At 35.7% G+C, this 12,754-nt stretch overlaps 2 protein-coding genes across 2 annotated transcripts; both read right to left on the bottom strand.

Moving 5' to 3' along the window:
* Window positions 1–460: 460 nt before the first annotated feature.
* On the bottom strand, window positions 461–7,193 carry LOC142974852 (sodium-dependent nutrient amino acid transporter 1-like). Its single transcript, XM_076117415.1, has 14 exons — window positions 6,768–7,193; window positions 5,801–5,938; window positions 5,190–5,460; window positions 4,375–4,594; window positions 4,205–4,248; window positions 3,981–4,128; window positions 3,735–3,813; window positions 3,400–3,503; window positions 2,453–2,639; window positions 2,078–2,254; window positions 1,878–1,977; window positions 1,615–1,791; window positions 1,206–1,300; window positions 461–927 (listed from the first exon to the last, which is right to left on the bottom strand). The coding sequence occupies exons 1-14, from the start codon at window positions 6,768–6,770 to the stop codon at window positions 757–759; spliced, it is 1,914 nt and encodes a 637-aa protein (XP_075973530.1). The 5' UTR covers window positions 6,771–7,193; the 3' UTR covers window positions 461–756.
* Window positions 7,194–7,944: 751 nt separating this feature from the next.
* On the bottom strand, window positions 7,945–11,827 carry LOC142974887 (sodium-dependent nutrient amino acid transporter 1-like). The gene is made up of 12 exons (XM_076117458.1): window positions 11,464–11,827; window positions 11,164–11,383; window positions 10,997–11,040; window positions 10,648–10,795; window positions 10,439–10,517; window positions 10,231–10,334; window positions 9,944–10,130; window positions 9,448–9,624; window positions 9,241–9,340; window positions 8,632–8,808; window positions 8,425–8,519; window positions 7,945–8,225 (listed from the first exon to the last, which is right to left on the bottom strand). The coding sequence occupies exons 1-12, from the start codon at window positions 11,825–11,827 to the stop codon at window positions 8,055–8,057; spliced, it is 1,866 nt and encodes a 621-aa protein (XP_075973573.1). The 3' UTR covers window positions 7,945–8,054.
* Window positions 11,828–12,754: the final 927 nt, after the last annotated feature.

Genomic DNA, 12,754 nt, shown 5'->3' on the forward strand with positions numbered 1-12,754 from the left:
GCTTGATAATCCAAGTTCACAAATGTTTAGCTGCGTCTAAACATAACCATAACTAGAGTTTATTTTAACTAAGATTCAATCATTTATTTCTATGTTTTATGAAACCGGTGTCTTTGAAAAGTTTATATACCAGGTGTTGTACTTTTTATGCTATATCTTATCGCTGTTATTGCACAAGGTTGGTAAATTATTATTGATTTTCATTATTGGATACAAAACATTGTCCATTAGAATATATTAAATAATAAGTTGATCGCAATTGGTTTCATGTATTGACAAGCACTGTTACATAGGCCATCTTCTATATAGTTATGTAGATCGATTATGAATGTAAAGTGGAGTGTAGAGGCACTCCAAACAGAAACTTTTGTCAAGCTTATAAAGTACTTTGTAAATATCAACACTGCTCATTGTTTATCAATAAAAAAAATATTCATTTCATTTTCTATATTTATTTAAGAAGTAAATATTTACATACAGATAATTTACTTTTCACATTGGTAACGCAAACTGAATATAATGCTATAGCATTTATTGATTTTATGTCATGGGATTTTTATTACCTACTCAACATCGTGTACTTAAATACAGGAATACAATTTTATTTGTGAGGTAGGTGTGTAGTGGGTACTAACTAAGTTATAAGAAGTCATATGAATAATACCTATTAAATATAATTTAGTCCTAGCTAATAAATACACATTTATCTTACGACTAAGTATTTTTATTCTACGATGTACTATTTTGTTCTAAGGTCTACGGTCTTTTGTAACCACCGGTTAAACTGCGCCATAAGTGATTTAATCTTGACGTCGTCGTCTTTTCCATTTGCACCTCGGCTTCTCTCTTGAATATTTCCCAGGCTCTCTTTTCTACAGGAGAGCGAGGTCCCCATGATGATTTGGGGCTGAAGGATTTCTTGACAGTCTGTAAACGTACAATGCAATTATAACTTTTTGGAACACGATTGTCTTAAAGTTTTATAACAGGCCGAAAAGAATTATCTTAAACTTATCAATTTTTATTTTATTTTACATCTGCGCATTAAGGGATTTTAAAAGAAAATTAATAAAACGAGGTCGATATCGAGGAACTACGTTGAGATTAAATTATAATCTTTGATAAGTATATCTTAGTCAAATCATGTCATTAACATATGTGAGTAAGCATATAAGAAAAAAAAATAGTAAGTAATATGTATTTACCTCAATACAGTTTCCGGTTCTATATTTGTACATGGTGAGTATGATGCCAATAGGAATAAAAGCGATACCGCTGAACAGCATCAAGTATCCACACACTGAAAAAATAAAGTTGGGACATAGATAAGTAATTTCAGTCACTGATCATCAAGAATTATTTTGAAAACAGACATACATAGATACGGGTGCGATTATTAGATGAATGATTATCCACCAGTTTTAATATAAAATAATGGTCTTTATTTTAGTGATACGAAATTGTCATTAAAATAATGCAAAATAGAAGTGATTACAATACGATGATACATAACTTTGAAAAATGGAGGATATTTAAAAGTAGGTAGAAGTATAAATAACAAATTACCAAAACAATTACTCATCTTATCAATTGTTAAAAACAATGGATTCTTACCGTATGCTGCCGTAGGGAGTATGTAGCCGCCAATTGCGACATTGCCAAAGCCGAGCAGTGCGTAGATGAACACCGTGATCATCATGACGGGTATGATCACACCCCAGCATATCCGCCAGTATATCGACGTTTTAAAGCCCAACATGTACTCTATGTCCAAACATAGGTTCTGCAATCCTAAAAAACCACACGAACAGTAAAAATCACAGTAGCTTGAGACAGAAAATGTATTTAACAACTCATAAAATAAAAGCAAATTTTACCATAGATCCAAAACACCCCAATGATCTCCATAATTGCGCAGAATAGAAGTAGGAAAGTGCCACCGTAGTAATCCACCAATCCTACGATGAACTGACCACCCTGTCAAAAGAATAGTTCTGTATAAAACATATACGACTAAAGCAGTATATGTTGGATCCCTTGAAAGGAAGATCCCTTGTTGATTGATTTTGGTACTCACAGGAGTGACATAAGTTAGACCGATGAGGAAGCCACCGCTGCAGCACAAGGCGGACATATAAAAAGTCTTGACTTTAGGGAACGCGTCCAGGAACACCGTGTTGATAGTAGATAATAGCGCCACCGATGAACCGATACCCAGTACCGTCATCATCAAGAAGAACAGTACAGAGAATAGCTAAAAAAATTAAAAAAGTTCATGATAGTCTACTTGACTTACACAATATAATCCTCGGCTATTAAGCGCGATTAACCATGTTCTCAAAAATTTTATAGGTACCATAGTTCATTCTGTTACTATTGTCTATGTAAGTTTAAAATTAATACATTGAGCCAAGGCGCATTATGGGTAATTTAGCATGGTATATTTACTTACCTGAGGCAAGAATGTCTTGGCAATGGCATCAGGATAAGAGATGAAAGCAAGCCCTGATCCACCAGAACCAACAACTTCATCAACCTCTGTGTTCAACTCATACGCTAAGTTGCCCAGGATTGCAAATATTGTGATTCCAGAAAGCAAACTTGTGAAGGTATCCAATGTGGTTACGATCATAGCATCTCTGTAATTGATAAAGTTCGGTTGTATTATGTACATATAATATATTAGTAGTGGACTCGCGCAGCTCAGTTCACGTATTGGTTAGCGAAATTAAAAGTTACTTCCCTTCGTTCCCCTATTTTACACGCGAGGAAATGATTATCTAAAATATTTATTTATTTCTAATTGAAAATCCACATAGAAAGTTTCACATCTATTGAAATTAAACAAAATACTATTCTAACATTTATTCCGTACTTTATCCCCTTAGTGCACGATTTTCCAAAAACAGTGATATACGTGTTTATTTATTTCAACTACTAGCTGACCCGCGCAACTTCGCTTGTGTCACATAAGAGAATTGGTCAAAATTTTCCCCGTTTTTGTAACATTTTGTACTGGTACTCTGCTCCTATTGGTCGTAGCGTGATGATATATAGCCTATAGCTTTCCCCGATAAATGGGCTATCTAACACTGAAAGGATTTTTCAAATCGGACCAGTAGTTCCTGAGATTAGCGCGTTCAAACAAACAAACAAACAAACTCTTCAGCTTTATAATATTAGTATATTAGTATAGATAATTCCAAAATTCAGGTTTATGCTTAGCTCCGAAATCTGATTTGATTACAAGTCAGTCAGTCAATCAGTGAGTCGGTCGGGACAAGTAATTTTATATTAATATGTATAGATAGAAGATTAAATCTGTTGATAATTAAGTACGCGTGTATAATGCCCAAATCACGTTTCGCTGATAAAATTGAAACATTAGGAGATTCGTACCTGTACACATTTTGCCTGAAGTTATTGTAAGATGAGAACATAACGAGAGCACCTCCGCCCACGGACAAAGAGAAGAATACTTGAGTGATAGCCGCGTACCAAACCTGAAATGGTCATACATAGGTAGTGTAACATACAAACAACGGACACAAAGTGCAAAAAGATCCGAAGCAACAATTTGTGGATTGACACATACTCGTAATCGTCCCGTGTGGGAATCGAACCCACAAACTCCCGACCCAATGGTTGTAGCGTGGCGACCACCGTTACCACTGCGCCACGCAGGCCGGCGATATCGTTTTTTTATCTATTAACTAGGGTTTGAGCTAACTTACATCAAGTTCAATAAGTTTGTTCCATTGCGGTGTCAAGAAAAAGAGGATTCCATTTCCAGCTCCGGGTAGAATAACAGATCTGTAATAATATAAGTCGATTTACATTATGAGTGTAAAGTACGATCATCAAGATAGAGAAATATCAAACATTCATGCGAGAGATTTTTCAAAGCATCGGCACCACTCACTGGAGCAGTTAAGTCTAGTACAAGGTTTTTAGCATGTTAACATTTTAAATGGACTCACGTGATAAGTAGTATGATCATCACAATATATGGGAAGATCGCCAGAAAGTAAGAAGCTTTACCGGAACTCCTGACTCCTTTTACTACTATCACGAAGATCACAATCCACGCGGCGAGAAGACACAGGGTCAAGTACCACACGGGAGCACCTGTTCAAAATGATAAATTCTTAGTAAAATTATAGATTCCTATATAATTTTAATATCCTTGATTATGATTACTTACCCAGTCCGCCTTCAATTCCATCGCTTTGTTGAAGCACTGTATGGCTGAAAAAAATATGTTTATAATAATTGATTAGGTGCTCGAAATGATGTATTTTAGTGGCATACTGAGTTCGTAGAACTTTATTAGATCTTACCTATGGACTAATTAGATAATAAAAGCGTAATTACATGAAATACAGTTCGGCGCTGCTGGTGGCATTCTCGGGAATTTCTCCCACCGTTTGCTGACTGGGATCCGACGGCACACAGTTGGTCCATTCAGGCTGGCAGACTGCCCACGGCACTGTGGCCTGGAAGCTCATCGCCAAGTAGTGCAGGCATAGCGCTACGACGGACACATAGTACGACATCACGTAACCACAACACAGAACGGTGGCATAACCGATACCTGAAATATTATTCATGATTACTTCACTGAATCTATACCAATATTATAAAGCTGAATAGTTTGTTTGTTAACTACTGGTTCGATTTGAAAATTTATTTTAGAGTTAGATAGCCCATTTATTGAGGAAGGATACAGGCTGTATATTATCACACTACGACCGATAGTAGCAGAGTACCAGTAAAAAATGTTACAAAAACGGGGAAAATTACGACCTATTCTCTCTTAAGTGACGCAAGCGAAGTTGCACGAGTCAGCTAGTATCTAATAAGATTAATTTCACACGACGCGATAATATTTAATTATCATTGGTTTTGATATTGAACTACAGTGCACTGATCGACCTCGCAACAATTGTCTTTCGATGATCACTTTTATTATCTCTACTTAAACATCCTTATCGAAATCATCGTGGCTTTTGTCATCTTACTGCTTAGCATGGTATTTTCCTCATAATTTCAGCTGCTTCTTTCTGAGCAACTCTACCTAGATACATGTGATATTCAAACATTATTGTGCTATTTTTTATCACCTATACCACGCTGCCAATTTTTCCTGCATCATCCAAACAGATATAATGATAATACCTAAACCATACCTTTTAGAGCAGGAGACAGCGACCAAACTTTGATAGAATTTCTTGAGCTGAATTGACCCAACACGCACTCAAGATAGTACAAAGGCTTGCCTATTAGCACAAGTACTATGATGTAGGGGATGAGGAAGGCGCCGCCTCCGTTTTCATAAGCGACGAATGGAAAGCGCCACACGTTGCCGAGACCGACCGAGGTGGCGATACAAGACATTAGGAACTCTATTTGACTTCCCCATTCTGGTCGTTTTGGTAAATCGTCCTCTACTTCCGCTAGCTAAAAATTTATATACATTCTTGATTAGAACCGTGAAGAAAATTAACTCGTTATTCAATAAATATTGAATGGATTGCCCACAACAAAATATTTTAATTTGACATCCTTTTGTATACGATAAAATTTAATTAATTTATGATACCTCTGTTATCATGAATGGTCATAAGTATGTACTTATTGTTTACGTAATTAATTTAGTCAAAAACGTGTACCCAGGGTCTGATTTAATACATATGTTTATAAAAACATAACTATGGGAGAAATGTAAATATCTTATCTTAGTTATATTTGGAAGTAGGAAATACATATATATAAGGAAGAAAATCACGCAAAATCTTACTTTTTTGTCACTTGACCAGTCGTTTGATACATTTGCGGAGAGGGGTAGCTTTTTAGAGGGGGTACTGAGATCTGTAGGGTCAATGACTGCGGCTCCTTTATTATCTGCTCCCGGCGACGATACACCACCATCGTCATTCTGCAAAATGTTCGTGTTAAAAAAATGACAACGCTCCATACGTTTAAGACTGCGTGTTTTTACAAGACTGTTTCCGTCTTCTCACAAGGCTGAAGGCACTTTGAGATTGGTACCATACAACAAAGCTTCTGTATCTCTGCTTGCGTATGAAATGTCCTTCAAATAAGTAAACATTAATTAAAATATTATGACGCTTTAATCTTAGATTAATATGTCATTGAAACACGTTGAAAGGTGTCTGAGTGGATTACAACGATTAGGCGCGGAGTGTGCAGGGGATAACATTTGTAAGGAACACAATCTAATCCACATTTATTACTTTTACGATTAAATTAAGATTATCTAATAACAGGAAAATGAATATTCATGTGTTCCACACGTGACAAAGATGTTAAAAAACGAAATAACTGCTCTAAGGTACCTACTGTTATTGTGTAAATTGAGCAAGATCCTGATGACCGGTAAAAACTTAATTATCTACAATCGTGATCAAAACTTATCTCGTTAATTATTCTACAGAGAATGTTAAAACGAGATACATCGATGGTCATTATCAAATCAATCAATTCATCAAGATAAAATACTTTTAATTACGGAAAAAATATAATTTAAAGCGTCGTTTTTACGTAGCGTATTTTATGATTAAGCATGTAGCTTGAGTTATATACATTTATTTTTTAGGTTCTCTATGGACATGATACTTAAAAAAGAAGCTTTTTAAACACATTCAGTTCAGAAAGCTATGTTTCAGAACAATCTGACATTAAAGGAACAAATATTATCTTTGCGTAACAGTAGTTTTAGAAATAAAAATGTAAACGTATCTTACCATTTTAATAAAGTTTACACTGTTTGTTTATTCTCAAATCCTTGAGATATTCACCACAGCTGATACGTTGAGCAACCAAGCGAGTTCAGGCAACGCACACCATCTACACGCGAGTGGATCGGCGCGATGCCTTCTCGCGAATTTTATACAAATACGTATCAAAACGTCGAGTATCTACCGACCGTCCTTGCTCACAGATTTCTTTTATAATCTCCGGGAGTGTCATAAAAATTATCATTTATTACATTTGTTTGGATACCACTAGAACTGATTGTCACAATAAACTATGTCCGTACACAAACACCCGGCCGCACCGCGGTCGTACTCGTGTGCAAGTACTGATGTGGCTGTAGTAACATTATAATATATAGTGGCCAAGACGTGGTTGCAGCTTTTAAGTAAAGACGCTGACGACTTAACCGTGCAACTGACTTACTGCTATTGAGATGCGTTGTATTCAAATTTTTCAGTGCTCTATCTACGATCTTATCATGAAATCAACCACCAGCTCTGCGCATGTTTATTTGATTTATATTATTATAAAAGGTATTATCATAGCAATTATGAGATTATTAGACGTTGTTACGATCTTCCACATCTTAGTATCTAATTAGATAATTTGACAAAGGTTTATATTATTATATAATTTCGTCCACTGGAATTTAAAAAAATAATATGGTACGTGATATGCAGGAAATATATAGCGACTGTTGTTAGTATTCTGTTGCCTCTTTATTTAATAAATAGATTCTCATAAACCTTTATCTCTTGTCATTTTACGCATTTTATCTGAGGACTATTTCTTTCGAAGACGATTATTTTCTTCTAATTTGTACGAAATGTTTAATTTACCTCAACTTATCACCTAGGCTTTCAAAGTAGGAAATGATAATGCAAACATAAAACAACATGGGAGTATGATTGAATACAATTTTTATTGACAACTTATCTGCAAAATTTCTGAACCTCCGAAGTTAAGCTATTGCGAGAAAGATTTCGCAAACGAGTTTGACAAATCGATTTATATGCATGTGCTTGTAACAATGTATATGCCGAATACAAGTAATGTTCTCTCAAAACAAAATAGGTTTGACCTCTAAGATGCGGCCATGCATGCAATACTCATACACACATTGCTTTATAAATTACTTGATGTGTTATGACGCCTTGAGGCTTAAAACTTATAACAGTAATTAGTTGGTTAAAAATTCAATACCGACTTTGATATTAGCATTTATCCTTGTAAGTGCAGACCTACAGTCTACTCTACATCTAATCACTTCCGTTTTACAATCTTCTATAACCGCCGGTTAAACTCCGCCATATGTGACGTAACCTTGACGTGTTCACTTTGTCCATTTGTGTCTCAGCCTCTCTCTTGAATAACTCCCAGTCTTTTTTATCCGTCAGTGACCGAGGTCCCCATGACGCCTTGGGTCTAAAAGATCTTTTGACAGTCTGCAACACAGAACGAAAAGTACAAAGTAATATTGTGAGACTCCGTTCTAATTTAAAATATTAACGATGGTTAAGCAGGCCGTATTTTTCAGCGATCGCATTAGCTATTTTTTGTTAGGTATTTTGTTTTAAAGTCAAGTCTTTGGTAACACACCAATAAAGCCATAGAGTTAAATAAATATTTGAAGGTATTACTAACGTTAATAACGTTTCCGGTTCTATATTTGTACAAGGTGAACACGATGCCAATAGGCACAAAAGCGATACCGAAAAACAGCATCAAGTATCCACACACTAAAAAAATATAAATTGATAAGTAAAACTACAATAAACAATAGCATATTTCTTAAGAAAATATAAGATCTTTAAAATATCATTGTTTTATTTATACAAAAAGTATCTTAACCGTATGCTGCTGACGGCAGTAAATAGCCACCTATTGTGACCTTTCCAAAGCCGAGCAGTGCGTCGACAAACACCGTGATCATCATGACGGGTATGATCACACCCCAACATACCCGCCAGTATATCGACGTTTTGACACCCAACATAAACTCTATGTCCCAACATAGGTTCTGCAAACCTAAGGAAATCATACAAAAAAGTTAAATATTCGCTCCAAAGAAGGTTTTATATAATTATTTTCTAAGGGCAGTTTACAACTACCCTAAGAAAATAATATACATCTATACTAATATTATAAAGTTTGAGAGTTTGTTTGTTTGATTGTTTGTTTATTTGAACGCACTAATCTCAGGAACTACTTGTTCGATTTGAAAATTCTTTGTAGTGCAGTGTTAGATAGCCCATTTATCGAGGAAGGCTAAAGGCTATTGTATATCATCACGCTACGACCAATAGGAGCAGAGCACCTACCAGTAAAAAATGTTACAAAAACGGGGTAAATGTTGACCCATTCTCTCTACTGTGACGCAAGCGAAGTTGCGCGGGTCAGCTAGTAATATAATATACATAATTATATGTCTCGGTATCCAAAATGAATTTCTACACTCACCGTAGACCCAAATCACTCCAATGATCTCCACAATAGCGCAGAAAAGAATCAGAAAAGTGCCACCGTAGTAATCCACCAGTCCTACGACGAACTGACCACCCTGGAAAATGTATAAATCAATGTGATACAAAATAATTATATAGAAGTGCATAGGACGACCCACCCTGGTCTACAAGAGCTGGTAATACTGAATACAATCATACTTACAGGGGTGACATAAATGAGACCGATGAGAAAGCCGCCGCTGCAGCACAAGGCGGAGACGTAAAACGTCTTGACTTTGGGAAACGCATCCAGGAATACCGCAGTGATCGTAGACAACATTGCCACTGAAGCGCCAATACCCAGGACCGCCATCATCAAGAAGAATAACACGGAAAAAAGCTACAAGTAAAAAGTAAAAAAAATATTTTGATTTCAAAACACTGATTAAGTACTTACATACAGACTGAACATGAATATAGAGTACTAGCTTCCACCCGCGACTTCGTCTGCGTGAAAAGGTTTCCCGTAGTCAAAAGTATTCTATATGTGAATCTATGTTAATTGCAATTCAATAAGTCGAAAATTTAAGAAGATTTATACAAACTTTCATCCCCTATTTTATCCCCTTAAGGGTGGAATTTATCGAAATCCTTACGTGATATTAGTTTTATGCAAAGTTTAAGCCCAATCGGTTCAAACATTTTTTTTTAGAGTTTACCTGAGGCAAGAATGTCTTGGCAATAGCATCAGGATAGGAGATAAAAGCAAGCCCTGATCCACCAGAGCCAACTACTTCATCAACCTCCGTGTTCAGCTCATACGCCAAGTTGCCCAGGATAGCAAATATCGTGATTCCAGAAACTAAACTTGTAACAGTATCCAATGTGGTTACGATCATAGCATCTCTGGAATTTATAAAGAATAGTTAGTTCGAAGATAAAAGTAGTACTTATATGTATGTATATACAGCATTTTTGCATAATTAAAGTTTTAATTTATTCGCACCTGTAAACATTTTGTCTGAAGTTATTGTACGAGGAGAACATAATCAGAGGACCTCCGCCCACGGACAGAGAAAAGAATACTTGAGTGATAGCCGCATACCACACCTGGAAAGAATAAAATTGGGTAATATGAGTTTCTGTGATCACTATAACACAGATATTGAGACGAAATATTATATTATTAGTCTATGCCCTTTACCACAACTTACATCAAGTTCAATAAGTTTGTTCCATTGTGGTGTAAAGAAATAAATAATTCCATTTCTAGCTCCTGGTAGAATTACAGATCTGTGGGAAATAAACAAGGAACCATTTCACCACCAAAAGTTGGAAGAAGAATGTAAATTATATGAAACTGAATTTAACAAAACATTCATTAAAATGATTGCTATCTCGTATCTAAGAAATACCGACTTACGTTATAAGTAGTATGATCATCACAATATAGGGGAAGATCGCCAGAAAGTATGAAGCTTTACCGGAACTCCTGACTCCTTTCACGACGATTATGAAGATCACAATCCACGAGGCGAGAAGACTCAGAGTCAAATACCAAATGGGAGCACCTGTTTATAATACAAATTACAAAAATAAATTATTACTTATAAAACAATAAGTGGATTAGTCCCATAACTTTAAGACATTAAACGGAATTACACTGACCGCATACTAAGGTAAATAACGGATCATAATATCCGACGAAAGGATTAAATCATAGAAAGTCTGGACTTATTTAAATTAAAATGGTGTTGCATATAGAAACCTACCGAGGCCTCCTTCAATGCCTTCGCTTTGTTGAAGCACTGATATTCTGAAAAGTAAGTATACAATTAATTAATGTGAGTGGTACTGCAATCCTTACATTTTACCTTCGAACTGAGTTTATAGGTCAGATCTTACTCACAAATTAACTAGTTATTAAAAACGTAGTTACGTGAAATACAGTTCGGCGCTGCTGGTGGCATTCTCGGGAATTTCTCCCACCGTTTGCTGACTGGGATCCGACGGCACGCAGTTGGTCCATTCAGGCTGGCAGACTGCCCACGGCACTGTGGACTGGAAACTCATCGCCAAGTAGTGCAGACATAACGCTACAACGGACACGTAGTACGATAACACGTAACCACAACAAAGAACTATTCCGTATCCGATGCCTAAAAAAAATTCATGCTTTCTTTAAAACTTTTATCCCAATTCATACAGGTACACTTCTAAGTAACAATTAATAACATACCCTTCAGGGCAGGACACAGCGACCAGATTTTGATAGAATTTCTCGAACTGAATTGTCCCAACACACACTCAAGATAATATATAGGTTTTCCGACAAGTATGAGCACTATGAGGTAGGGGATGAGGAAGGCGCCGCCTCCGTTCTCGTAGGCGACGAATGGAAAGCGCCACACGTTGCCCAGACCGATCGAGGTGGCGATACAAGACATTAGGAATTCTATTTGATTGCCCCATTCTGCTCTCTTTGGTAAATTGTCTTCTACGCATGTTTTGTTCGCTATCTCACCGAGATCTGTAGGGTCGAATGCTGCTTCTTCATTTATTGTCTTCTTCAACGATACACGACCACTATTATTCTGAAACATATTTTGTCACAGTAGGCGTTATTAAACTGGACAATACTGCACTGAGCGTAGTGAGAGGTGGGAGAGTGTTGACAATACTGCAATCACTTCGTACTTTAATCTGCTTTATGTGCATGTCTTTAAATTTTAGTTCTTCCGTGTACTCAAAAAAATATCTTGTTTTTGAGTAAAAATATTGTGTGATATGTGATTATGCAGATTTACAAGAATGTCGTCTGTTTATTTAACGTATAGTTTAATTCTTTGTAAATACTAATGCACTTAAGCATTTTACTGTATCTCTGCTTACGTCTGAAACGCATACACAATAAGCGAGCATTATAATTTTTTTAACAGTCTTATCAACGTTTTTATTTTCAAACCAACCGTTTGTCAATGACACCCTAATCTGGTTGCAACTAAATAAATAAAAAAAAGAATACCTACCTACTGTTGAATTCAACCTACTCAATACAACACCCGACATGAAAGTGCTAACAATTAATGCTTTAAATGTATTTCATATACTAATAAATAAATGCAATTGCATCCTATTCTTAGATTATCATATCATTGCAAGCACGTTTAAAGGTGATTAAATGGATTAAAAAGATCAGTTGCGTAGCGTGTAGGGGATATAATTTGTATATATAATCCAGTTTTATTACTTGTTTGATTAAATTAAGTGAGATATCACGAGGAAAATAAATTTAAATAAGTTTCTAAAAATTTTTTTACAAAACTTGTCCTAAAAATCGTAATGATATTTACAATTGATGTGTTACCATATTGTTAACATATTGATCAGAGTCGCGCTCAAGAATTATCTCGCAAATAAAGTTCTATAGAGAATGTCAACATAAGATACAAACTATCACTCAATCATGATAAAATACAAATGTCAGAAATATAATACATTTAAAGATTATTTTAACTTAGCAGGCTTAA

This window comes from Anticarsia gemmatalis, chromosome 8 (genome assembly GCF_050436995.1).
Source record: "Anticarsia gemmatalis isolate Benzon Research Colony breed Stoneville strain chromosome 8, ilAntGemm2 primary, whole genome shotgun sequence".
NCBI lineage: Eukaryota > Metazoa > Arthropoda > Insecta > Lepidoptera > Erebidae > Anticarsia > Anticarsia gemmatalis.

Excerpts from the sequence above, each read along its gene's own strand:
- LOC142974852 (XM_076117415.1), bottom strand. Across the intron at positions 2,255-2,452 it reads CCAAGACATTCTTGCCTCAG|CTATTCTCTGTACTGTTCTT; the intron begins GTAAGTAAATAT and ends TAATTTTTTTAG. Across the intron at positions 1,301-1,614 it reads ACTCCCTACGGCAGCATACG|TGTGTGGATACTTGATGCTG; the intron begins GTAAGAATCCAT and ends TTATTTTTTCAG.
- LOC142974887 (XM_076117458.1), bottom strand. The coding sequence starts at position 11,827 with ATGTTTCAGAATAATAGTGGTCGTGTATCGTTGAAGAAGACAATAAAT. Across the intron at positions 11,384-11,463 it reads GCTGTGTCCTGCCCTGAAGG|GCATCGGATACGGAATAGTT; the intron begins GTATGTTATTAA and ends AATTTTTTTTAG. Across the intron at positions 9,341-9,447 it reads GTCTCATTTATGTCACCCCT|GGTGGTCAGTTCGTCGTAGG; the intron begins GTAAGTATGATT and ends TACATTTTCCAG.